Genomic DNA, 27,866 nt, shown 5'->3' on the forward strand with positions numbered 1-27,866 from the left:
CAACTCATGTTCAACTACCTGCTGGTGCTACATCTGCCATAGACCTATCATCTATTCAGTATCTCTTTTTCCAAGCATGGAATAGTTAGTGGTAAATGATCCATTCCACAGTGACCATATCCCTATCAGTTCAATACAAACACAGGTCGTGTCATACCCTAAAGGCTGTACTTCTTGGAACTTCCACAAAGCAGACATAACTGACCACATTACCAGCCATGTATTATCTGCAATAGAAATTTCCATTCTAAAATCTAACCAGTGCAAGAGTGTACACCAAAATCAGTGGTGGAATGAAGAATGCTCCAAAGCAAAATGTGATAAAAACCGAGCTTGGAACCACTTTCGTAAATTCCCAACTACAGCCAACGTAATTGCTTACAAAAACCTCAGAGCTAAAGCGAGACAAATTATAAAAAAAGCAAAACGTGAATCCTGGATTAACTTCGCCTCATCCATTAACAAAAATAATGACACTCGAATTATTTGGAAAAAAATATAAGCACTCAATGGGAAATTTCTACCGCTGCAATCACCAATAATACAATTGAAAGGGCAGGAATTATCTTCCCCTACTGATATTGCAAATGCGCTATCAGAGTCTTTTTATAACGTTTCCAACTCATCCTCTTATGTGACATCCTTTCAACGCATTAAAGCTAATGAAGAACGTCTAAAATTGAATTTTCAAACTAGACTCTCACTTCCTTATAACCAGCCTTTTACTCTAGTTGAGCTCAAGGAATGCTTAAGCAAATCGTCAAATAGTGCAGCAGGACCAGAGGGTATTCACTACAGTATGCTGCAGCATCTATGTGAAGCTGACCTTGACATATTATTACTATTCTATAACCGTATCTTTTCAGAAAATACTTATCCTCTGCCCTGGCGGCATTCCTATATCTATGCTGTTCCAAAACCAGGCAAAGATCCCACTCTGGTCCAGAACTACAGACCGATATCATTAACAAGCTGTTTAGGCAAAATATTTGAAAGGATGGTGCATAAGAGGCTCACCTGGTTTCTAGATTCTCAAAATCTTCTTTCTGTTCACCAATATGGCTTCCGTAAAAACAGATCTACCCTAGATTTACTTGTAAAACTTGAATGCAACATACGAAATGCCTTCGTTATGAAACAGCATCTAGTGATGGTCAACCTAGATATTCACAAAGCATTCGATACCACCTGGCGTCATGGCATTATTAAAGATATGCATCAGTTGGGGCTGAGAGGCTATCTTCCTCAAATCATCCAGAACTTTTAAAATTACGCACCTTTCAAGTCCGATATCAAAACGTGCTGTCAGCATCTCAAATTCAAGAAGAGGCTGTCCCACAGGGTTCAATACTGAGTGCTACCCTATTTGCGATTCTGGTCAACAAAATATTGGAAGATCTTCCAAAAACCATTCAAATTTATGTGCAGATGACCTCACTATATCCTGCCAATCACAAAGTATGAATACTGAATACTGCAAATTGCTCTATTCAAAATAGAAGCCCGGACCTTACGCACTGGATATCGTCTTGCTGAACAGAAATCCACCACTACTCATTTCTGCAAACTATGATCACTTCATCCTGATCCTGAGCTAAAAATCAATAACATGCCAATACCTCTTGCTCACACTGTCCATTTTCTTGGCCTGGTGCTAGATAGGAAACTAAACTTTCAAGTACATGTGACCTACCTTCGGACCATCTGCTTGAAGAAATTGAATATCCTCCGGTGTGCGTCATCTATGTCATGGGGCGCTGATTGACATACTCTTATCCATCTTTATCGAGCTCTCATCGGGTCCCGTTTAGACTATGGCTTCCCAGTGTATGACTGCTAGGAAAACTACTTTAGTGCAATTGAACACGATCCAGCATAGTGCTCTGAGAGGTTCTCTAGGAGCTTTCAGAACGTCCCCAGTTCAGAGCCTTTATATTGAAGCCCAGGAACCTCCCTTGCATCTTCGGAGGAAAACATTGCTTTTTTATGTATGCCGCAAAAATCTGCAGTCTTCCCTCTCACCCGAATTGGAGATGTCTATATAATACCGAATGGGAGTCATTTTTCAACAGTAAACCAAATGAAAACAGACCTGCTGCACTTAGACTTAAAGAACTAACTCAATCGTGGAATATAGAAATCGGCAATATATATAAGGACATGACATCGCCTGATCCACCGTGGACAAATATCCCTGCAATTTACGATGACTATTTCCAACAGTGGGGAAAGAACACCTCGTCTCCCTTCAATATCGCACAGTTACATGAAATTGACTCTGCTTCTAATTCACAGGCCTGTAAGATCTATACAGATGGATCAAAAACTGAGACCCAAGTAGGCGCTGCGGCAACCTTCCCGTCATTCACCACTTCTGTCTCATTACCTGTAGAATGCAGTATCTTCACTGCTGAGCTTTATGCTATTAACTTGGCTCTAGATCACATTACTCAACTTCTAATTTCGTCTGCCTTAATATACACTGACTCGCTCAGTGCTGTCTCTGCCATAAATAGTAATACCACCTCCTCTCACTCTGTTATCAAACAAATCCATTCTAAATTGCTTGTGTGTAATGAGTCAAACCAAACTGTGACATTCTGCTGGATACCAGGGCATTCTGGTATAGAGCAGATCTTGTAGCCAAACAACCAGAAACCTCTATTTTACAGAATTGTCAAGTTCCTTATTCCAGTTTCAAACATATCATCTGTAAAGTGTGTTACAATAGCTGGTCACTAATCTGGAGAGGTTATCCAGGAAACAAACTATACCAAAGCTGTGGCTGTCCAGTTTCCAGAAAAATAGACGAGAATAAACAATTTTAGAAAGGCTTAGGATTGGGCATACTCACCTCATTATCTATTAACTAATGACTATTAACTATTAGTTAGTGTATCTATTAACTAATGACAGCGCTCCCCAGTGTACATCATGCCAAGCTCAACTGACCATTCGCCATTTGCTAGTGGATTGTCCCCACTTTCAAACCATCTGCTTTAGACATCTTTAAGTCAATTGCTAATACGCAGTCATCAATAAATTTAATGCAGATTCTGGGAGATGTTCCTAATAAGAAAGGAACTATTTACTTTCCTAAATCAGATAGGAATATATCATAAAATATAGTTATTGTTTCATATTCACCATTAGAAAGACACAATATGGCCCCAGCAGCCCATGTGTCATTAAACTCAACAACAACAGTGGAAAGGTCAGGGAATGACCACCGCATATCCCCGGAGCAATGTGGCCTTAGTTGCTAATGCTCCTAAAAACCAAATAACAAACAAACCCTCGCAATTACAATTAATTGTTAGGTTTATGTTAAATTTTCGCTCTACTGTTTCGCCATACTATGGGCATTTATATTAATTTTCCAATACGTAATTTCACTAATATTAGCATTAGAATTAGCATTAGTAGAGGCATATGATGCAAGAAAGCAAGCTTATGCAGCATCAGCCAAAAAAAAAAAAAAAAAACCCTTCCACTTCACCCCTCTGTTTGTTCGAAATACCTGTCCAGCTGAGTCTTAAATTTATTTAGGCTATCAACTTCCACAACAAGGGATGGAAGTCTGTTCCACCAACCAACTACCCACTGGCTAAAGGCAAATTTCCGCACATCTATCCTACATCTGTCTTTCCTGAATTTGAATTTATGCCCTCTCAGGTGATTATTCTGAGCAAGACGCAGTATCCCATCAGCATTGAGCATGCTCAAACCATTCAAGGCTTTGTACACCTCTATCAGATCACCTCGCCGGTGCCTAGTCTCCAGACACTGTAATTTGCAAAACTTAAGCCTTTCTTCATAAGGGCAACCCTTCTTTCCATTCACTAACCTTGTTGCCCTTCTCTGTACTCATATTAGCAGCTCTACATCCTTCTTGAAATGAGGCCTCCAGACCTGTATACAGTACTCAAGGTGCGGCCTGACCTTTGCCTTATACAAAGGAATAATCACCTCCCTATCCCTGCTAGAAAAATTCCTATATATCATTGATAATACACCATGAGCTACTCTTGCAGCCCGTCTGCACTGCTCAGAGAACTTCATATCTGCTTGCACAATTACCCCCAGTTCCTTTTCATTCTCTACCACTGTCAGTATAGTACCACAGAGTTGATACGTTGCTCTGGGGTTGCTATTTCCCATATGTAGTACTTTATATTTGTCAATGTTAAACTTCATTTGCCACCTCTCAGCCCATCTGCTCAACCTTTCCAGATCATGTTGCAGCAGCATAGCATCAGTAGCATCCTTAACACCCTGCCAACCTTTGTATTGTCTGCAAACTTGGACATTAAGCTTGATATACCATCATTAATATTATTTATAAATACAGAAAACAACAGTGGACCCAATATTGAACCCTGAGGGACTCCACTAATCCATTAATTACCACTCTCTGTCTTCTGCTACTCAACCATCCCTTTATCCATAGCAAAAATTTGCCACCAATGCCACACTGCTCCAATTTGTGCAGCAGTCTTCCATGTGCAACAGTATCAAAAGCCTTTCTAAGATCCAAATATATAATATCAAAGTTATTCCCTGCATCCAATTCTTTTGTGACTACATCATAGCATCCAATCAAATTGGTCAGGCAAGACCTTCCCTTAACAAAACCATGCTGTGTCTGAGCTATAACTGAATTCTTGTCAAAATGATCCTGCAGTGCTTCTTTAACCAGTGCTTCCATTAATTTTCCTGGAACAGAAGTTAAACTCAGGTCTATAATTACTTGTGTCAGCCTTCGATCCTCCTTTGTGAATTGGCATTACATTTGCACATCTCCAGTCTGTGAGTACCTCCCCTGAGTCCAAGGAAGCTCTCATAATTATGGCTAATGGATTGCTTACTTCCTTTGCTGCCTCCTTTAATATAACTGGATAGATCCCATCCACCCCAGGTACCTTTCTTGTATTTATCTTCAATTTCTCCTCCACTTTACTCTCAATATTACAAGATCATCTAACTCACTGTCAGTGTTTACTTCATCTATGGCATTCCCCTTCCTGAATAACTTCTCATGTGTGAATGTCAATGCAAAATATTGATTTAGTTTGTTAGCTACCTGAGCAGGATCATGAACAGTTGAACCATCGATATCAAGTGGACTAATCAGATTCATCCCCTTCCTTCTAGAGTTTACATAAGTAAAGAACTCCTTGCTGTTTTTCTTTGCATCCCTTGCCAAAGATTTCTCGTAATCTGTCTTCGTCTGCCTAACCTCCTTTGTAACTTGATTACAGATCAACTTATATCTATCATAGGCTTCTGTGTCAACCATTAATTTATATGTATCCCATGCATTTTTCTTCTCTGTCATATGTCTCATTAATTTATCTAACATCCATTTATTCCTAAACCTTGAACAATATTTCTTAGTTGATATGTAAAGCCTAGTAGCTTCCAAGATAAGTTCTTTGAATGCTTCCCATTTTGAATTTGCTGTTGGTAACATCATCATCAGTGAGTCCCACTGTATAGAATTTAAATACTGTCTCAGACCATCGTAGTTGCCTTTGTGAAAGCAAAAACCCTTCCCTTTACCCCTCTTTGAGTAAATCCCACTTCAGCACTGTGATCACTGTCACCTAGTGGTTCCTTTATATGCAGATTCTTAATGCATGAAGAATCACTACTGATAATCAGATCAAGAGTATTACTCCCTCTAGTTGCCTCCCGAACATGCTGATGTAGAAAACAATCATCCAATAAATCCACAAAAGCCTTGCTAGTGTGTGATTGACCAACGCACAAATTCCAGTCAATATCTGGGAAATTAAAATCCCCCATTATAAGGCTCTCTGATTTACTGGCCCACTCTATTTCCCTGTACAGTTTCTTATTATACTCATCAGAGTCATTAGGCATATAGTTGCCGACCGGGCTAGCCGAGTGGGTAAAGTACCTGCCCGGCAACCCAAAGGTCGCGGGTTCGATTCCCGCCTCGGGCTTGGATCAAAGTACTGCAAAAACCTTGGGAGGTGCAATATGGCCACAGAAGCCGATGCGCCAACAACTACCAAATCAAAAAAAAAAAAAAAAAATAGGCATATAGCACACTCCTACTCTCAATTTTGATCTCCCTATGCTTATGTCACACCAAACTGACTCGACACTGCACTGTCCTGCAATGTCGACTGGCTTCTCTTACTTGGATTTTATGTGTTTCTTAACTAATAGCATAACCCCTCCTCCCTTCTTATACTGTCTATCCTTTCTGTAGATATTGTACTCCCCAAATTCCAGTTCTGCATTCCTTATATCTATGAGACGCTTTCAAATTCAACCCTAATTCATGGCTTTGTGCCCTTAAAAGATGATATCCGCTCTACAACATCATCAACCTTTGCCCCTGGCAAACGTACCCTAGTCCTGTTCCACCTATCCTTTTTACAAAGCATGTTCCCCGTTTCCCTGACAATAGAGTCACCAACAACTACTGGTTCCTGTGGGACCAACGCATTCTGCCTTGGTGGTTGTTGCTGTGTTGCGTGAAGACCAAGTGCAAGCTCTGGCATTGATGTGGGCAGATGAGAGCTTGATGGGCCCCTCAATTTAGATCTTTCGAGGGCATCCACCCTGTCCTTGAAACTCTCATATAGACCCATAACAACACTGAGTTGTCGCCTGATTTCCTTACACTCGTTACATCGCGCACACACAAAGACATCCTCCATGGTAATATCATGTCCCATACCACAATTGCTCCACAATTATCAAGCAAGCAGTGCATTTGAAAAGGCTGTGATTCAGAGGGCAACTGCCTCCCCCCCCCCTCAGTTCTCCCCTGAGCCACAGCACTCCCATTAGCTTGAGCCTTTTGCTTTGCTGATCTGGTCTGAGTCATGATTTCGATTTAATTTTAGTAAAATTTCAATTTCAGTACAAAATTATAATCCTAAACTTGTATCCCAACATAGTTATAATGCTATATATATTTTTATCGAGTATTATCTACGAGATCCGTTTATAAAACTTCTGTATCAAGTTATGTATTGATTAATTATGTGACATTTGTAATCTAAGTAATTATATGTATTTAGTTAAAAAGTACAATTTAATTGACAGTGAAGTTTAACAAGATTAATAGATTTAATGATTAATTGACAATATTATATTATATCCTATCCTATACTATACTAAGCTTAAGCTGTCTAGTTCGGGATATAACTTTGTATCGTATAACAATGGCAGCAAGTTACGAACGGTAAATCTACTGACACTTAAGTATTAATTAACTTCCAAATCTCGCTGTCTCAACTAAGGATCCTGACTAGGTCTATAAGCTACTTATAGAAAATAATTTAATATAACAATTGGTCTGTAAAATTTATGGCCTCAGTTGTCTATAATATAAATAGAATTTTATTATTTATTTATATACTTTGCAGGTATACTTTGCTTAATAACATTTTAATGACTTTTATTATAACACTTGAAAATTAGTTTGTGATATTGCCCATCTTTTTATAATGACATCTTAAAAATAATATCCAGAATATTAAAAAATGTGCACCAGTGGATAATAGCACTCCAAGCTGATTGAAAGTAAATTACCATTGTGGCATTTCCCACCAAACTAAAGCATTACTTAGTAAGTAGGAAGTTCTGCATATGCTATATTTACTGCTATTGTGTTTACTTGATTCATGTATTTGTTTTTCCTTAGTAGCTCCTTTAAAATTATTTTAGAATGCTCGTGAATGGAAGAAGCTACACAGAAAAAAAATCTATATAAAAAAAAGGCATTAAATGTTTAATGGAAATTGAAGAGAACTATCGCTTGCTTTTTCCAAAATTATCTTAAGAATAGCCAGTGCAATCTATACCAAGAAATATATCAGATACTGAAAAAGGCTAGCATGGATAATGTTGTGGAGGCTGATGAGTTTACATAACATAGTGAAGATTTGATTACTCCCTTCACTTAAAAAATACAAAGCAAAATTGAAGCATTACAAAGCATTATATTGAAATATTGAAAATTCACTGCTTGATTTTTTTTTTTTTTTTTTTCATAATGCACCTACTATCATAACATGTGAGAGTATGTGATTAATTGCAATTCACTTAATGATCCCCATTAGGCTTGATATCCTATTTCAGTACACAATTTTTTTTATATTGGGCTTGTTAGGTACTGCATTTAATGAACAAAATGAACCTGCCTGCTCCTTTTGGTCCAATAACTCCAGCACCTCCACTTCAGCCAGATATCCCAATAGAAACTTCATTAATTTCAGAAGTGGCTATACAGGATAATGCTAATCAGGATATAATAGAAGAAGAGATGGATGTGACCAGTCCTGAAGAATCTGAGTTAGAAAGTGAAGAAGATAGTCAAAGGTAAGTACAACATGTTTATAAAATATACCTTGCATTTTTTGTAAATAAGAAATTGCTTAGATGGTTAATAAAAAATTAAAATTGTTTTATATAAAGTAACACCTCACCACATTTCACTTGGCTTTATTTTCACCACCCATCCATCCCTCTCTGGGATTGATATGGGTGGTGAAAAAAACCAACAATCCATGAAGTTTCAGTCCTGTATTTTATTACCATGCTGTCATCTAGCTAAACTGTTGTAGTAGTTTATGCAAAAAAGTGTCGTCTTCTTTATGCCTACCGAATTCTAGCAGATCTAGAATTCAGTGGACATGAATAAAATTGAAATAATAGAGTTCTTCAGTGCATTAAAAAAAAAAAGAAAAAAAATAATGACAAAGAAAAAATGGTAATGGTGGTAGATTTAAATAGAAGGGCGAAAGAACAGTCAATTAGGCAGATATGCTGAAAGTGGCAGTTGGGGTTTTACATTGATAAATGAAGAATACTGCATATGGGTGGCAGTAATCCCAGAATAATATACCAGTTAAGTGGTACCACATTCAAGGTGGTGGAGAACCAAAGAAACCTAGGAGTAATTGTATAGTCTGACATGAAGTTTTCTGAGCAGTGCAGACATGCTGCTAGGGTGGCACACAGGTCTCTTTAGTGACATATGGGCATTTTTCCAGCAGGGACAAGGAGGTGATATCCCATTGTATAAGGCAGTGGTTAGACTCCATTTTAAGAAGGATGTGAATCTCTTGGAACAGGTACAAAGAAGAACAAATACATTAGTCATGGAAACAATGGGTACTCTTACTACAAAAGACTTCATTTCTGCAAATTTTAGCATTTGGATACTAGGTACTTGTGAGGAGACTTAAACTTGGTGATTAAGGCATTAAATGGATTGAGTAAACTAAACGCTATGGCATCCTTATTCTTTCTCAGACAGCATGTTGATATTTTAATATTTTCTTGGCGCAGTATAACTTTAGTCGTTTTTGCGCCAATAAAATCAAAATCAAACTCAAACTCTCAGACAGCACATGTAAGGGATCATAAACTTAAATTGAAAAGGATGATTGTAAGATAGATGTGTGAAAATTTGCTTTCATACAGAGAGTAATTGATTTGTTTGAAACAATCTACCATCATCAGACAAATTATTAGACAAACGTCAAACAAATTATTAAAGTAATTGGGACACCAGACATCTTGGGAAAGAAGAAGTCCAATGGTGGTAGATTGGGAGAGTAGGGTGGATGGTTGATCTGTATAATGCCATGTTTATGTTTCATCAGAAATGTCTTCACAACAAGTGCAGAATGGCAGGGACATTGTTGTGCAACAAGAATCAGCTTCTTTTCTCTTGAAATTGCAACCTCACACCCGGGAAATGCACTTCAGTTGTCTTTGAAGAACCTGTATATAGAATGCAGCATTGACTCTCTCTCTCTTTCCCTCCCTCCCCTTTAACTATACATTTGATGATTATGAAGTCCATTGCATGCACTGACACTTCATCTCTGGGTCATACTGAAACACCCAATACTCATCTTTAGTGACAATACAGTTGAGGAAATTAGGATTGTCCTTTCAAGTCTAGATGAAGTCATTGCAAGATGGCACTTTTCGTTGCTGATGCTCATCTGAGGCTGTGCAGCACAAATTTTACATAGCCCTTCCTTTTCCTTAATTCTTCAGAAATTGATGAAGTGTCTCCTTATTCATATACAATTCATCAGCCATCATTCTGAGGGTCAAATGAAAATCTCTTGCCACAATTTCTCAAACTTTGGGAACTCTCTCCTCATTTTGAGAGGGTGGTAGATGCCCACTTCGTGGATCATTGCAAAGAGCCTCGTGTCTATCTTTGAACCACTTATACCATTCAAACACTGGTATGACTTAATGTTTCATCACTATAAACTTTTTGTAACATTTCATATGTTTCTGTTGTAGATTTTCCCAGTTTAAAGCAAAATTTTATATTTGTTTGTTGTTCCATTGCAAAATCATGACATGGAACATTAATTGCTATTAACAAAACTTCTTGTTCCTTGCAGCCCGTCGGACATTTTCTGTATCACCATCTGTTGGAACTACAATGTACCATTTCCGTTTATTTTAAAATTCATTGAACATGACCACAACAGCAGCACCATTCTCGGAACTTTATTGCCACACCTCATATATCACATTACTATATTCCAATAATAGGCACATGCCTATTATTGGAATACTCCTCCTCAACCCTTTCATCTGCCATAGTGACATGCCTGAGATTAATCCAATCTACAAAGAACACAGAAATGCTCTCCGACACTCCTTTACAGGACCTTTAGTAAAACACTAAATATAATATAAAATTTCAAAACTATAAAACTCGCAAAATCACAAATCCACCTCAGCTACTAGGATCACCTATTCACTTCTGTCCTCTCAGTCACACACACACACACACACACACACACACACACACACACACACACACACACACACACACACACACACACACACACACACACAAGAACACAGTGGTGGAAAAATTGTCATTGCATTTGTATTATGGTATTACGTGATAATTTGTACGTTGGTCAATGCTTGTTATTTAAAGGCATTTTGTGTGCTGTACATTTTAAAAGTTTATAAAGAGGCTCTTCATCTCAAAAGCTGCCTATTGAGTTTTAGCACTTTTATCTCATTTCATTTTATCAGTTTATAGCTGGTTTTACTATTTTATAATCCTTAGTTCCTTTTATATTTTATTTTATATAATATTTAGGCAGAGTCAGTTGTTGCAAGAACTGATTTATAATGCTTTTCTCAATTATCCAGATTTTTTCTCAAATTTCACATGTGTTATCGCTTGTTATTATAGCTGTTCCACACAGACCCATTACCGAACTATATTTTGCATAGTTCTTCTTTACTCTTCCATTTCCTGACTATTAGCTAGTCAGGGTGATATGCCATTTTAAAACCACCTACAGACCTTCAAAGTGAAAGACTAAAGACCCTCAAAATGCAGCTTAATTATAGCTACCCTGTATATCAAAATTACTTTTAAAAAATGAGCCTTTTATTGCAAAAGGAAAATACAGCCACTCCCTGAATTACGTAAGGGTTGCGTTCCTTGGCACTTTACGTAAGTCAGTATTCCCCTAAATCTTATGAAGCACTCACAACTGTGCACACTGAATTTGATTGAAGCAAAAAAGAAATGTTCGATGAATATGTAAATAGAATTATTCGTTAAATTTTTTTCTCACGCGCAGGAGAAATTATGAAAGTTCTTCGAAATGTACAATAAAAAGATTAAGATAAGTGTAGTACAAACACATAATCAAAAATAATATCAGAAATGCAAGATAGATGGCATAATTGCATTGACAGAGCGTTGAACAAGGCCTAGGGGCCGTGGAACTACAGCAACTGGCTGGTGCTGACCACCAGTAGTAGCTGTATTGGCAACGTTAGTAGTCAAGATGCTTCACTAATTTCAAAAGAGAATATAATTAAACATCCCTTGCTATCTAATTTGATTAGAAATTATAAATGGATACAAAAGATCACTTTTAGGGAGCAAAATACACTTACATTGCCAAAATTGTACTGTGTTTCATTTCAGCATTTCATTTAAAATAGAGATGAATTACAATATAAACGCAATGAATGTTGTATGTACTTTTTTAAGGCACTTGGCTTATGGAGTTATGCCATTTACATATTTTTGCCATCTTAGTTGGGTCCTCCATTTATTTCCTATGGGATGCAAAATACAGGTGGGCCTTGATTAACGCAATTAATTCGTCCCGCGAGCGCATCACGCAAAACGGAAACCGTTAATCGAATATAATAACCAATAAGAAAAATTATAATTGGTCCTTGACCTTCTGGAATGTCCATAAAGAATTTTAAAAATACCTTTTAAATAACTTTTTAACTGTATATAATGTAAAAGATAATGAATAATGTAAAAGATAATGAATATAATTATGGAATTAAATGTTTATTGCATAAAACAGCGGTTCTTAAACTGTGCGCCACAGAATATTTTAAATTTTCGAGGGAAACAGCGATACTCGACATCTGTCGGACACTGTGGAACTACTAGCTCGAGGTAGTTCACAGTTTCGGCATTTCTTATTAAGTTGTTTGGACCTAACTACTAAACAAAACTATTAGGTATTTCTTTTGGTCTGGGTGCGCCTTGAAAAAATTACTGAGACATTAAAGGCACCATGAACAGAGAAACTTTGGGAACCTCTGACATAAAATAAACAATGAAGAAATTACTGTTGCAGAAATATTTGAACAGTGTTGACTTTCTCTTTTCATCAATCAATTTCTGATAGCCGACAACAATCTTCTCTGGCCCTGGCGAAATAAATATCGCAGAGAACATCAAACCTTTTGTTTGAGTTTCTATGCGATACGAAAGATTTCATCTAATTCTTTTACCGTTATCTCCTTTACGGTAACATTTTCATCCGGCTCATTTAAAAATTTGAATTTGTAAATGCAAGTCTGCACTGACTTTATTAGCAGGAGACAAACACGTCTTCTTCCAATGGTTGATGGAACATACCGAGGCGGGCAGCAGGCAAACATTTGTTTATTGACTGTACGACTCGCGGTAAGCTTAACGCTCGATTCAAATCTTTTTCAACTATCGCATAAAAAAAAAAAGCTTGCGTTAACTGGAAATTTGCATCGTGTAAAGGGAAAAGTGGTATAATTTTTAAAATAGCGTTAACTGAATATCGCGTTAATCGAACTCGCGTTATGCGAGGCCTAGCTGTATGTTTCCACAGTTGTTTTTTTAAGTTTGCACCGGCCGGCAACAATTTACGTAAAGTTGAATTTACGCAAGTAGAGTATTAAATAAGTTTCACCTCGTGGTTATTTTGTGATATAGCATGATTCTGAGCTTGAAAGCAGTACATCTGGTTTCTCATCCTTACATGGAGCTGAAATTTGGTCTGAAGCAACACATGCAATATTAAAACATTTCTAGCCCTTGAGGTATTGGACCCTCAGATGGCTGAATGTTAAGATCGGATATCTATATACAATCTCCAGAACCCAGGCATATGGCACCCTAAAAATTAAATCTCAAAATTTCTCCCGATTAAGGTGTGAAGAGATCTGTAGGATAGATTGTAGCTTTCAGTATGGTGTGCTCTGTCCTGATTAAAACATGGAGAAAGCATTTCAGAATTGCTGACTTAAAGGCAACCTACTCTAAACAAGGTCCTGTTCCAGTTCTTTCTAAGAGTGAGTGTCTGGTATTTTCCACTTGGTATGTAGAAATACTTCTATAAAACCACAGGTGTAAATTGCAACATAAAACAAACAAACAAAAAACTCCTTCATATAGTCATCTTTTTAAATAGCTTTAAAATACTAAAAGAACAATCAGAATATTGACTGTATCATTTTTTTTTTTTTGTTTCTTTCTGCTCCTAGCCATATGACCATGATGGGCTGCTTATACACCAATGAACCAAAACATTATGACCACCTACCTAATATGATGTTGGTCCTCCACATGCAGCCGAAACAGCTCGTGCCCGGCGAGGCATGGACGCTACAAGATTTCTAAATGCGTCTTGTGCTATCTGGTACCAACACGTAACCAGCAGATCCTTTAACTCCTGTAAGGTCCATGGTTGAGATGCCACAGATCAGAGTTGCTGTTCCAACACAAACCACAGATGCTCGATGGGATTGATGTCTGGGGAATTTTGAGGCCAGGGCAATACCTGGAAGTCTTCCTCATGTTCCGTGAACCAGACTCGAACAATCCGGGCAGTGTCTGGCATGGCACATTATCCTGCTGAAAGATGGCACTGCCAGAGGGGAAGACCATTGTCATGAAAGGTGTATCTGGTCAGCAATGATGTTTAGGTAGGCTGTAGACGTCAGAGTGCCGGGCACTCTGATGTCTACACGTCTAACTGGACCCGTGGTATCCCAGCAGAACATTGCCCAAAGCACGACACTGCTGCCACTGGCTTGTTTTCGTCCCATGATGCATCCAGGCGCCATCACTTCCTCAGGTAAACAATGCACATGTACCCGGCCATCCACATGGTGCAACAGGAAATGTGATTCGTCGAACCAGACAACCTTCTTCCAATCACTCAAAGTCCAGTTTCTTGCTTACCCACTGTAGGCACTGTTGCTGGTGAACTGTGGTTAGTATGGGCACTCAGAACAACATACGACTACACAGCCCCATTTTCAGCAGGGTTTGATGTACTGTGTGTTGTGACACATTACTCCCATTTCAATTACCAGCAAGTTGCACCACAGTCACCCTTCTGTTGCCATGTACCATCCGGGAGAGCTTTCACTCACCTCGAGCATCGATCAGCTGTGGTTTTTCAACATCTCGCTGGCGGTTAGTAGGTTCCCCCTCCTCAGACTACTTTTGGTAGGTACAAACCACTGCTGACTGTGAGCACCCCACTACCATGCTGTTTCAGATATGCTCTGGCTCAGTCGTTTGGCCATTACAATTTGGCCTTTGTCAAACTTACTTAAGTCTGCTGTCTTTCCCATCTGAAGAACAAGGGTAACACTGATTAATGGAGCTCAGTATCAGGTGTTTTTTATACCCATGCATGTGCTATAGTTCACTGCAGTTATTATTTTTATTATTATTATTAGCCATATGGTGCAAGGAAGCCTGAGGCTTATGCTACACCAAGCAAATAAAAAAAATTCTGAATTACCCTGAGAGAGAGAGAGAGAGAGAGAGAGAGAGAGAGAGAGAGAGAGAGAGAGAGAGAGAAAGAGAGAGAGAGAGAGAGAGAAAGGAATCATCAAGAAAGGGAAGAATGATGATATCCAACTCAGGACCCTGGGTGTGCCAAGCCCATACTCACCAGATGTGAGCCCCTGTGCTTCAGTTTGCATAACGACTTGCTGGTCATGATGTTTTGGCTCATCAGTGTATTCCTGACAGTAAAATTTCTATAATTTTGGAATTATGTATATGATTTGTTTTAGTTCTTTATATTCTCTTCCCCCCCCCCCCCAAATTTTTTTTTGTGATTTGTTTCAACTTTTGTAGTTGTTGTTTTCATGGCTACTGAAACTGAAAAAAATCAGATTCAGTAAATCTGATTCAGTAAATTCAGTTCAATATAAAATTGAACACAGTCACATACCCTGAGGCACGCAGACAGGTTATGTTGACCATGCCCACTCGTTCATATGCATCTCACACTCGAAACTTTACTTCAACAGCAGTACAAACAGATGTATCAATACCCCCCAGCACATCTATGGCTAATTGGGTTAAAAATACATTATCTAATTCAGGAAAAGACACACATCAAACTAAAACCAGTGAATTGACCAATACTCCAATCAGCATCCCAACTGATACTCTGACAGTCTCGCATGATAAAGAAAAATTAAAAACTACCAAAGACAACAAGAAACCTGAATCATCCACCAATAGTATGGAAGTAGATGTACACTCAGATCTTGAAGAACCCATACTAGAACTTCATGCGAATGACACTATGGATACTGGGTGCCCCAGCTTCCCAAAAAAAGACCGGAAAAAGTGCTCAAACAAAAAACAGTCTGATGAATCATCCTCAACTAAACCTAAATGAACCACAGTATCTTACAATGGAATTGCAGAGGTTTTCGTTGCAACACTGACGATATTCAATACCTAATTAACCAATATTCTCCAGGTGCCTTCTGTCTACAGGAAACTTACCTGACCTCATAAATTTCTCCTTCGATAAAGAACTATTGCCTTTATCGAAGAGATCGAAATACTGCTAATGCTGCCCATGGTGGTGTAGCAATCCTAGTAAACTCAAAGATCCCAACTAGACATATCCCACTCCAAACTGAAATAGAAGCTGTTGCTGTTCGCATAACTCTCCATAGTGCAATAACACTTGTCTCAATCTACCCCACCAAATCGTACTTACTCTTTAAAAGATCTTGAAGACCTCTTTATACCTCCACCTCTCTGTATATTAGGAGACTTTAACGGGCACCACCCATTATGGGGCTCTCCTAAATTGGATAGACGGAACTGACTAATTGAAAACTTTTTTAGAGGCACTAAAGTTCAGTATACTCAATACTGGTGCACCGACACACGTACAGCTCCCAGCAGGACACACTTCAGCAATAGATCTCTCAATTTGTTCACCAGTACTAGTCCCAACCATAGAGTGGTATGTAATAAATGATCCCATGGGCAGTGACCACTTCCCAATAGTATGCAACCTTCTGAAAGCAAAGACTCCTTCAATTCAACCCTGCAGAAAGTGGAAATTTTTCCGAGCAGACTGGGCAAAATTTCAATCATCAATCGACCTTGATGAGGAAAAAATCTGCCTCCAGCATATTGATGATGTGACAGATTACATCACGTCGCATCTTCTAAATGTGGCTAAAGACACAATACCAGTATCAAATCCCCCAGGCCGAAAGCATTATAATTACTGGTGGAATGACAAATGCACCACAGCAAAGAGAGCAAAAACTAAAGCCTGGAATTTGTTTCGGCAACGTCCGAGCACAGTCAATCTCATTAATTATAAGAAATTAAGGGCAAAAGCATGCTTCATATAAAAGCAATCAAAGAAAGAATCCTGGACCGTTTTGCCTCCAGTTTTCACAGAAATACTGATCCCAAAATAATATGGGAAAAAATTAGACAGCTGTCTGGTAAGTTTCCTACCATACCTTCTCCAATCCTTTCTTGGAATGGGAAAGATCTCTCTAATCCAGTAGATATAGCTAATGCTTTGGGCAATACCTTTGCCGAAATCTCAGCAGCAACAGCCTATCCTACCTCATTCCAAAGAATTAAAAACACTAAAGAAAAGCATGCTATTCATTTTCAAACTGCGCGTCTTCTCCCATATAACAAACTTCTGCAATATTCTGAACTACATGTCATTAAAACCGCCCGCAATGGTGCTGCCGGGCCAGATGGGATTTATTATGTCATGCTACAACATCTTGATGACAAAGCTTTCCGCTGCCTCCTGGTCTTTTACAATCGCATATTTTTAGAAAATATTTTTCTATCTTCTTGGCATCAATCTACAGTTTTGGCATTCCTGAAACCTGGAAAAGATCCATCCAACCCCAATAGCTATAGACCCATATCTCTCTCAAGCTGCCTCAGCAAAATTCTTGAGAAAATTATCCACAGAAGACTCGTCTGGATCATTGAGTCGGAACAGCTAATGAGCCATAGTCAGTATGGCCTTCGTCAAAACAGGTCATGCTTAGATCTTATGGTCAAGGCTGAATTTGCCATCCGTAATGCTTTTGCCAAACATGAACATCTAGTAATGATTTCAATAGACATAGAGAAGGCTTTTGATGCCACCTGCCTGTATGGTATACTTAGTGATCTTTACCTTCTCAGACTACGAGGCAACCTTCCTATATTTGTTCAGAACTTCTTACATACTAGATCATTTCAAGTTCAATACCAACATGCCCTTTCCACAACTTTCATCCAGGAAGACGGTGTTCCACAGGGATCAGTACTGAGTGCCACTCTTTTTGCTCTGAGAATAGATTCTATCACTAAGCAGCTTCCAAATACAGTTGAGACTTACCTTTATGCAGATGACCTTTCCATCTCCTGTCATTCTCAAAACATGAGGTCTATTGAAAGACAGCTTCAGATATCACTTAATAAAATTCAACAATGGGCGAGCAAACTTCATCCAGATCCTGAACTTCAAATTTCTAACATCTTTGTCCCGGTCACCAGCAACATCAGATTTCTTGGATTAATCCTTGACAACAAGTTAAATTTCCTAGATCATATTAAAAATGTACGGACTTCATGTCTAAAAAAGTTAAACATACTCAGAGCTTTATCTGCCTAAACGTGGGGTGCAGATCGTACCTCGCTTCTTCGTTTATACAGGGCATTAATCAGATCCCGTCTTGATTATGATGCTCCAATCTATGATTCTGCCAGAAAGAGTGCATTACGCTGGCTTGATCCAATTCAGCACAGTGCTTTGAGGATTGCAATTGGTGCATTCAGAACGTCGCCAGCACATAGTCTCTACATTGATGCTCACAAGCCCCCACTAACTTTACACAGGAAAACACTGTTACTCAAATATGCTGTCAAGATACAAAGTTGTGCTTCTCATCCCGTTCAGTCATACCTTTTCAACCCACCGTTAGAAATCCTATACAGAAACAAACCTAGCATAGTAAAGCCAGCTGGTCTTCGCCTTCTTGAATTGGTGCAAGTTTGGAATATTTCCGTCCATTCCGTAAAGCAGGTAGCAACCTATACTCAGCCACCATGGGCTCCTCCTCCTCTTCCAACCTGTGACACTTACCTCTGTCAATGGAGAAAGAATACTTTGCAAGCATCAAATGTCAACCAAATTCATGCAGTTCACACTCAAAGATATACTGATTTCTCCCCAATTTATACAGATGGCTCTAAATCTAATTCAAATGTTGGAGCAGCTGCAATGTTTCCGAATACAGTTGTATCAGTTTCCCTTCCATCAGAATTTAGTATATTTTCTGCTGAATTATATGCAATTAAACTAGCTTTAGAAAATCTCTATTCTGACAGTTCCTTAAAATCAGTTATTTACACTGATTCCCTGAGCTCAATCATGTCGTTATGTAATTCTTCAGATAAAGTTCACCCTGTTCTAGATGAAATCAGAAGCTTATTACTGCAAATTAAAGAACGCAACCAACTGGTCACTTTTTGCTGGATTCCAGCCCATTCAGGTATTTTAGGCAATGAACTGGCCGATAAAGCTGCAAAAAGTCCAACTACCTTTGATTTAACCAATATTCCTGTTCCAGCATCAGATTGTGCACTAACCGTTCATGCTGCTTGCCTATCACAATGGACAGCACTCTGGCACTCTCAGACTAATAATAAACTCTTTCAGTTTAAACATGATCCGAAAATTTGGCGCTCCAGTATCCGTACATCGAGACAAAAAGAAGTAGTCCTTTCAAGGGCAAGAATAGGACGTACCCATCTGACCCACCTTCATTTACTCACAGGAGATGATCCACCACAATGTACACATTGTTCTAATAATTTGACTGTAAAACATATTCTTATTGGCTGCCCCTATTATAAACAAGCCAGAACTTCATCCTTGATCTCACTGGTTAATCTTCATAAACAATAACTCTTGAAAATCTCATTGGTGATAAGGCAAATATTTCTGAATTTTTTGACTTTCTCAGTCAAACTGGGCTTTTCAGTTATTTCTGATTTCAGATTTTCTTTTGATTTAGGGAAAACTCATGTTTTAATATAATAAGTGAATAGACAAATTATAGCCTTAGCAGTTTATGTGCCATTAAGCCTCCAGAACAACAACCATGTCACAAATGGTGCCCCTCCTGTCATTTTTTTCTGAATCCGCCACTGAGCTGTTTCATCTTCGATATAGCACCTGAACACTTTTGTGATCACTGTTGATTTCAAATGCGTTGATCCTTTGACATGTTCTTTTATACATGCACTGTTCTTTAAAATAGTATTCACTGTTGAAGCAGTGAGACCTAATTCTGTGCAATAGATGAAAAACTTTACCTTGCTTCATACTTCTTAATCATTTTCATCTTCGTTTCTAAATCAATTTTGTTTTGTTTCCTGGCATTGCCAGCACTTGCACTTTTTGTTGGTCACTTTCCCTTCATCATTGTAATATGTAAATAGGAATGAAGAGAAGTTTCTGAAAATTTGTGTTTTATATGATTGAAGATTTCAGTGAAGGGGAACTCATTTCACCATAATACCGTAACTTAAAAATCCACATAATTCCAGTTGTCGGGATTATTGCAAATGCAATAAGATCGAGTTTACTACCCATTTATAATAGATTGCACTAACAGAAAAGCCCAATAAACTGGAAAGTGCAAATTGTTTTTGTTGTTTTTTGGTCGTTACCTCCAGAAATGTGCTTTAGATAAATATCACAAAGACGTTCAAAATTGATTCTTATAACAAACCATATAACGATGAAAGGGTAGTGTAATTTCCATTATAAATATGACCTTTTAGAGAGATAAATAGCTTAGTAGTATTGCGAAATTTTCAACTTCCAAGCACTTGGAATGAATTACAAAAGAAAAAAAAAAAGTGTTATTGGGTTCACATTACGATATTTTCACAATACCTCCATTTATCCCTACAGATGCAAAATACGTTTCCATATTTTTTTCAGTTTGCACTGTCCGGCAAAAACTTAAGTAAAGTCAAATTTGTGTAAGTTGACTATTACATAAGTGGGGATTTCCTGTACTTTGTTTTTAACTAAGTGCAGAACTGAACTATTTGCTAGTATTTTAATATTTTGACATAGTTGAACATTTCCTGTTGAGACTTAACCTCTTCAAATTCCAGAGATTTTTAATTCTGTAATGCAGAATTGGATCATAGGCTGTGATTATTAGTTTATTTTTTTTCCCAGTGATTAATTTGAATAGGAATACATTCTTTAGATAATTAAATCTTGTGGTTTTTATACACTGAGTCGTTAGTTTATTACATCACTCACCTAGTAGTGAGTAGCAACTGCAGGATCAGTTATCACTCAGAACAGCATGGGATAAATGAACGAGATTGTTGTGAAGTTGCAAAAAGCATTCAACAGGGCTACTACTTGCTTGTGCAGACTATCTCATCGTGCAGTTACCTCAGATTAGACAGTGGTGGATCCTTGCCATGATCACCTCATTCCAACTTTTCCTCCAGTTGCCCATTTGGATTGATATAAAGACTGAATGGGCCAATAAAGTATGGTAAAGCCTCTTCTCATGCTTCTGGAACCATTCTAAAATGATCCATGCCCTGTGACATAACACAGAGGGCACTGACTCTCTTTAAAAATTACAGCTGTGAATTACAGGCTCTGAAAAAGCGATAGGTGTTTGCCTTTTTATTTACCTAACTGTTATTTTATATTGTACTTTATACGTAGTCTTATAGTTATAGTTACGCTGGTTATTTTTAATTTAGATAAAGAGTTTTTGTAGATTACTACTTGATATACGTAAAACCGTTATTTCGTTCGAATCTTTCAGCCATTGTTTTTGTATAGAGTAGTAGGGAATTCAAACTTTTTATTGTGGTAACTAGGCAGCTCTAACGCAGTAATATGCATCACTGCATTTAGGATTCTATTAGATAGCGTAGTATTGACAATTAATTAATTAAATTTATTGATCTTATTAATTTAAAATATCATGCCCCAGACTAGAGCAGCAAAGCAACGGGCACAAAGTGACAGGAGTGCTGTGACTCGGGGAAGAACTGAGGGGGGCAATTCTCCAATGCATCACAGCCTAAAAAATGTACAACTTGTGAAATGTTTGCTGAACTCTCTGGAACAGAACATGATCTAGCCAAGGATGATGTCTTTGTGTGTGTGTGTGCCAGGTGCAGAGAATGTCTAGAAATTAGGCATCAGCTCAGCGTTCTACTGGGCATCTATGAGAGCTTGTGGTGTAGGGTAAATGCCCTTTAAGAAATTAATATGAGGGGCCTGTCAAGCTCTCAGCTGCCCAACTGAACACCAGAGCTCACTCCTGGGCATCAGGCAACACAGCGGCAATCTCCAAGGCAGAATGTGCTGGTCCCAAAGGAACCACTTATTGTTGGTGACTCTATTGTCAGGGAGACGGGGAATATATTGTGTAAAAAGGATATACGGAACAGGACCAGTGTATGCCTGTCAGGGGCAGAAGTTGATGTTGTAAAGCATATATCTTCTTTTAAGGGCACAAAAGGTGATATTGTTGTACACGTTGGCATCAATGACATTAAGAGTCAGAGATCTGCAGATTTACTTAACAAATACAGGTCAATGTTTCAAAAAAGTCATGAGTCAGGGTTAAATTTGAAAGTGTCTGCAATTCTACCGAGACACGATAGGAGGGAATACATGATGAGAGTCTTGTCAATCAATTCGGCCCTGGAGGGAATATGCAAGGCTCAAGGGATAGAATTTTTTTCAGCATGGTCTGTGCTTGTTAAAAGGAGAGACTGCTTCTACAGGGATGGGATACACTTAAATAGAAAGGTGCAAGAATATTTGCTGATGCTATCGAGGCAGTGTTAGGTGGGTCAGAAAACTGCTAGCTTGGGGGGGGGATTCACAGACTAAAAGTAGCCGCAGGCAGAGGTGAAGGTGATTCTTGCACAACTTCTATTAGAATAAGTAGCGACCTGGAGCGAGGTGTTGGGGGTTTCAGGGACTGATGGCAGTCATCGTGAAACAGGTGAGTATATGGGATGTGTTAGGGTAACTAATAATAAGGATAGGTACATGTTTACTTGCATGTATACCAATGCTAGAAGTATAATAAATAAATTTGATGAATTCGAAGCGTTGGTCAAGACATCAAAGGCGGATATTGTTGGGATAGCAGAGACTTGGTGTCACACAGATATAAGGAATGCAGAACTGGAATTTGGGGAGTACAATGTGTACAGAAAGGATAGATAGGAAGAGAGGAGGTGTTATGCTGTTAATTAAGAAAAACATAAAATCAAAATAAGTGCATCCAGTTGATATATATGAACAGTGCACTGTTGAGTCAGTTTGGTGTGACATAAGACTGCGAAAGCAAAAATAAGAGGAGGAGTGTGTTATGACTCGAATGAGTACAATGAACAATTGTACAGAGAAATAGAGTGGGCTAGTAAATCAGAATGTCTTATAATGGGGGATTTTAACTTCCCAGATATTGACTGGAACTTTGTGGGTTGGTCACTCACACACTAGTAAGACTTTTGTGGATTTATTGGATGATTGTTTTTTGCAGCAGCATGTTCGAGAGGCAACCGGAGAGGGTAATACTCTTGATCTGGTTATCAGCAGTGAACATTCATGTATTAAGAATTTGCAGATAAAAAGAACCACTAGGTGGCAGTGATCACAGTGTACTGATGTGGGATTTACTTAAAGATATAATTACCATCAGGGATTTTGCTTCCGTAAAGGTGAGAACAGTGGTCTCAGATAGTTTTTAAATTCTGTACAGTGGGATCAACTGACGATGTTACCAACAGTAAATTCTAAGTGGGAAGCATTCAAGAAATTAATCGTGGATGCTACTAAAAGTTTCATACCTATTAAGAAATATTAGTATTAGCAATGGCCGCATGGTGCAAGAAAGCCTATGGCTTATGCTGCACCAGCCAAAAAAAAAAAAATCCGAACAAAACAATGATAAAAACAAAAAAAAAAAAAAAAATAATAATAATAATAATAATTAATAAAAAAAAAAGGAAATTAAACCTATCATCCTATGTGCTTCCCTTACTGGAAAGTACTATCCAGACTACCTTTGAATTTCCCCAAACTGTCGGCCTCTACTACCCATGAAGGCAACTTATTCCAGTAATTTATAACTCGCTGGCTAAAATAAAACTTCCTGCAGTCCAATCTAAACATTTCCCCCTGTAACTTGAATTTATATCCCCTAGTTCTAGCATCATTTATAATCTTGAAAATTTCGTCCTCATTCATTTTACTGATGCCTCTCAGAGCTTTAAACATCTCAATCAAATCTCCTCTAAGGTGTCTAGTTTCCAAACTCTGCAACCCACATATTCGAAATCTTTCTTCATAAGGACGCCCTTTTGCCGATCTCACCAGGTGAATTACCCGTCTTTGCACCCGTTCAAGAAGCTCGATGTCTTCCTTTAGGTGTGGTCTCCATACTTGAACACAGTATTCCAAGTGTGGTCTAACAAAAGCCTTATATAATGGGATTATCATGTCCCTATCTCTACTTGTAAAAGTTCGATAGATCACCATGGGCCTTCCTTGCAACCTGTTTACAATGCTCAGAGAATTTCATGTCTGACCGTATCATAACACCCAAGTCCCTTTCCTCCAGTACTGGGTTTAGTTGAGCTCCACCAAGTGAATAAGTTATTTTGGGATTACTGTTTTCCAGGTGTAATACCTTACACTTTGTTGGATTAAAGCATAGTTGCCATTTTTCTGACCATTCCTGAAGTCTATCTAGGTCTCTCTGAAGAAGCTCAGCTTGACAGTGATCATTAACTACTCTACCAATTTTAACATCTGCAAATTTAGATATCATGCCCTCTATCCCTTCATCAATGTCGTTTATGAAAATTAAAAACAACAGTGGTCCTAATACTGATCCTTGGGGAACTCCGCTTCTTACATCAACCCAATCTGAGGAATAGCCATTTATCACAACCCTCTGCCTCCTGCCCTGAAGCCATCCTTCTATCCATCTAAGGATTTTCCCAGTGATTCCAACCTGTTCCAGCTTATAAAGCAACCGCTCATGTGGGACTGAGTCAAAAGCTTTGCTGAAATCTAAATAAACAATGTCGATATTATTCCCTAAATCCAGCTCGTGAGTGACCCTTTCGAAATAGCAAACCAGATTTGTTAAACATGATTTTTCCTTTACAAAACCATGCTGAGTATCTTTGAGAATTTCAATTCGATCCAAATGATCCTGAATTCCACCCTTGATCATTGCCTCCATGATTTTCCCTACTACTGAAGTCAGACTGACAGGTCGATAATTTCCAACTTTACTTTTAGAGCCACCCTTATGTATGGGAGATACATTTGCACTTTTCCAATCCAAGGGAACCTCCCCAGAGTCTAGTGATGCTCAGATAATTAGCCTCAATGGTTCAATGCACTCGCTTGCGCCTCCCTTAAGATTATAGGGTATATTCTATCAACTCCAGGAGCCTTACTGGTCTGTAGGCTCGAATGTTTTTTCATTAAATAATCTTGCAAAATTTCAATTTCATTAATTACATATTTTTTAACTTCGCTCCCACAATTTCCCATTGCCACAAAAGGCTTTTCATTTGTAAATATCGATGCAAAATAACTGTTGAGTTCATCTGCAATGGCAGCTGGTGTATTTAATACTATCCCGTTTCCCTTACGTAAAGGTCCGATCTGGTTTGTCCTGCTCTTCTTGGCATTTATATATGTGAAGAATTCTTTATCCCCCCTCTTTGCTCTGTTTGCTAGTGATTTCTCATAAACTGCCTTTGCCTGTCGAACCTTTTCTGTGGCTCTATTACACATCACCTTCTAGCTGTTATAGGCTTCAGTACTTTTTATTGCTCTGTAACCTTTCCATGCCACCTTTTTCTGCTCAAGTAATGTGGCAACTTCACTATTCATCCAACTTGGAACCCTCCTCGTAGAGTATTTTTTTTTCAATTCCTACTATTAGTTCACACTCTCCCTATATATATTTATATATCTTGTTCAAATTTTCAGTTGTTAATAAAATACTTTTTATTCATCCACTCAAGTTCAAGTAAATTTTTTTAAACTTGTAGTGGATGACACTTGATGTTAATACAGTTTTTTCAAATATTAATTCATTAATTTAATTTAATTAATTAATTTTAGTTTTATATGGGAGAAAAAAATTTCTCTTATATAAGATATTTAGCAGGCTATAAATTTAGGAATAAAATTGAAATCAACAGGCAGTAGCTCAATCGGTAAAATGCAAGGATTCCAGTATTTTTCACGTGAAGGTGAAGAATGCGAGTTCAGTTCTTGCGAAAATCAATAATTTTTTGATAAATTTTTGTTATTCATCCACTCAAGTTCAAATACATTTTTTTAAACTTGTAGTGGATGACACTTGATGTTAATACAGTTTTTTCAAATATTAATTCATTAATTAAATTTAATTAATTAATTTTAGTTTTATATGGGAGAAAAAAATTTCTCTTATATAAGATATTTAGCAGGATATAAATTTAGGAATAAATACCGTCAGTGGCGAAGCGTGTAGATCGCTGGAAAAAAATTTCTTTTTCAGATTCTTTTTTCATTCTCGGTTCTAGTCTGAGTCAAGGAGGGAACAAAATGGAAAATGAAATATGTGAATAAAAAAAAAATAATAGTCCAACACCATATATAGAAAGGAAAATGGAAAATTGCAAGGAAATTCGCTTTCTATTTTGCCACTTAATATTGTGATTCTGTCATATTTATATACATATTTATATTAATTGTAATTATTTAATAAAAAGTAACTAAAATAAAATTTTTCTTTGTTGACCTAAGTAGGAATTGACTTTAAAAATTTTTTTTTATATTACTTGTTAATGGTATATACGCATTCAAGGCATCTGTGATTAATGTTTTAAAAGCGTACCACAGTTCAAATGTATTCATTTTCTGCACGATATCTACCCAGTTAATAGAGGCCATGTAGTTTCCTTTTCTGAAATTAAAACCCATTCCTTTGCCTTTTACTTCTGCTACCTCTCTCATCATCATCCACCGTAGAATTCTGTGATCGCTTCCTGCTACTGGTTCCTCTACTGTCAGCCCTGTTATGTCATCTGATTCATATGTGATGATGAGGACTAGGATATTCTTTTCTCTAGTACTTTCCCTGACATGTTGATACAAATAACTGTCATCTAGTTGATTTAAAAATTTTGTTCTCCATGTCGAGTTTCCTTCCCATTTACTCCAATCAATTAGAGGCAAATTGAAATCACCCATAATAAGGCATTGACGCTTACTTGCCCATTCCATTTGCATGTAGAAGCTTTTGTCATAATGTTCACAATCACCTGGTCTGTAGCTTACTCCTACTTGCATTATACCTTTGTTTCCAACTATCTCACACCATACAGACTCTATATTAGCATGTGAAATGTCTGAATCCGGGAAAGCTATCGTCGCACTCAGGCTGCTTCTGATAAGAAGCATTACCCCACCACCCCTTCTATCTAACCTATCCTTCCTAAGTACATTATACAAGCCGTACTTAAACTCATCATCCCCAATTTCCGGGTGGCACCACGTCTCTGCAAGCCCTATTATGTCCGCGTTACTTGTTTTAACCAGCAGTTCGAATTCGCTCATTTTATTGACGACACTTCTAATGTTACTGTATAAACAATTAAGATTTACTGTTCTTGTATATTTAACAACCCTAACATAACCCTTGAAGTTTTTTAGGCTCTCTTCCCTGATATTAGTGAAACGTTTCTGCCCCAGAACATCTAGATAATACGTCCAGTTGGGGTAACAGATAAGAACTCTTAAGGTATGTGCAAGAGTTACTTTGACCAATATTATCAGATAAACGCGTGTCAGTATTACCCACATCCCCCCTAACTAGCAGTTTCCCTGAACCTTTAAGGTATCCTCAATAATACTGGCAAAAACTTTTGCACCACCTTTAAGTGTATCCCGTCTCTACAAAACAAATTACTTCTACCTACAAGTGTGGGCCATGCTGATAGAAATTTCCCCCCTAAAGCCTTGCAGGTTCCTTCAAGTCTTGAGTTAATCCACAAGGCTCTTAACATATAATCCCTCCTATCGTGTCAGGGCAGAATTGCAGACACATAGACATTATGGCTTAGCTCGCGACGTTTCCTCAGCATGGTCCTGTATTTTTCCAACAAATCGTCAGATCGTGTACGTTTAATATCATTAGTTCCC

General features: G+C 38.0%; 1 protein-coding gene across 1 annotated transcript in view; it reads left to right on the forward strand.

Annotated features, from left to right (window-relative positions):
• Nucleotides 1-27,866, forward strand: part of LOC150085562 (RNA-binding region-containing protein 3) — a 201,272-nt gene that overhangs the window by 109,517 nt on the left and 63,889 nt on the right. Inside the window, exon 6 of the mRNA XM_090373348.1 lies at nt 8,156-8,364. Within this exon, the coding sequence (XP_090229474.1) occupies nt 8,156-8,364 (209 nt within the window). The remainder of the gene's footprint in view (nt 1-8,155; nt 8,365-27,866) is intronic.

This window comes from Mastigoproctus giganteus, chromosome 5 (genome assembly GCF_048544385.1).
Source record: "Mastigoproctus giganteus isolate SK-2022 chromosome 5, ASM4854438v1, whole genome shotgun sequence".
NCBI lineage: Eukaryota > Metazoa > Arthropoda > Arachnida > Uropygi > Thelyphonidae > Mastigoproctus > Mastigoproctus giganteus.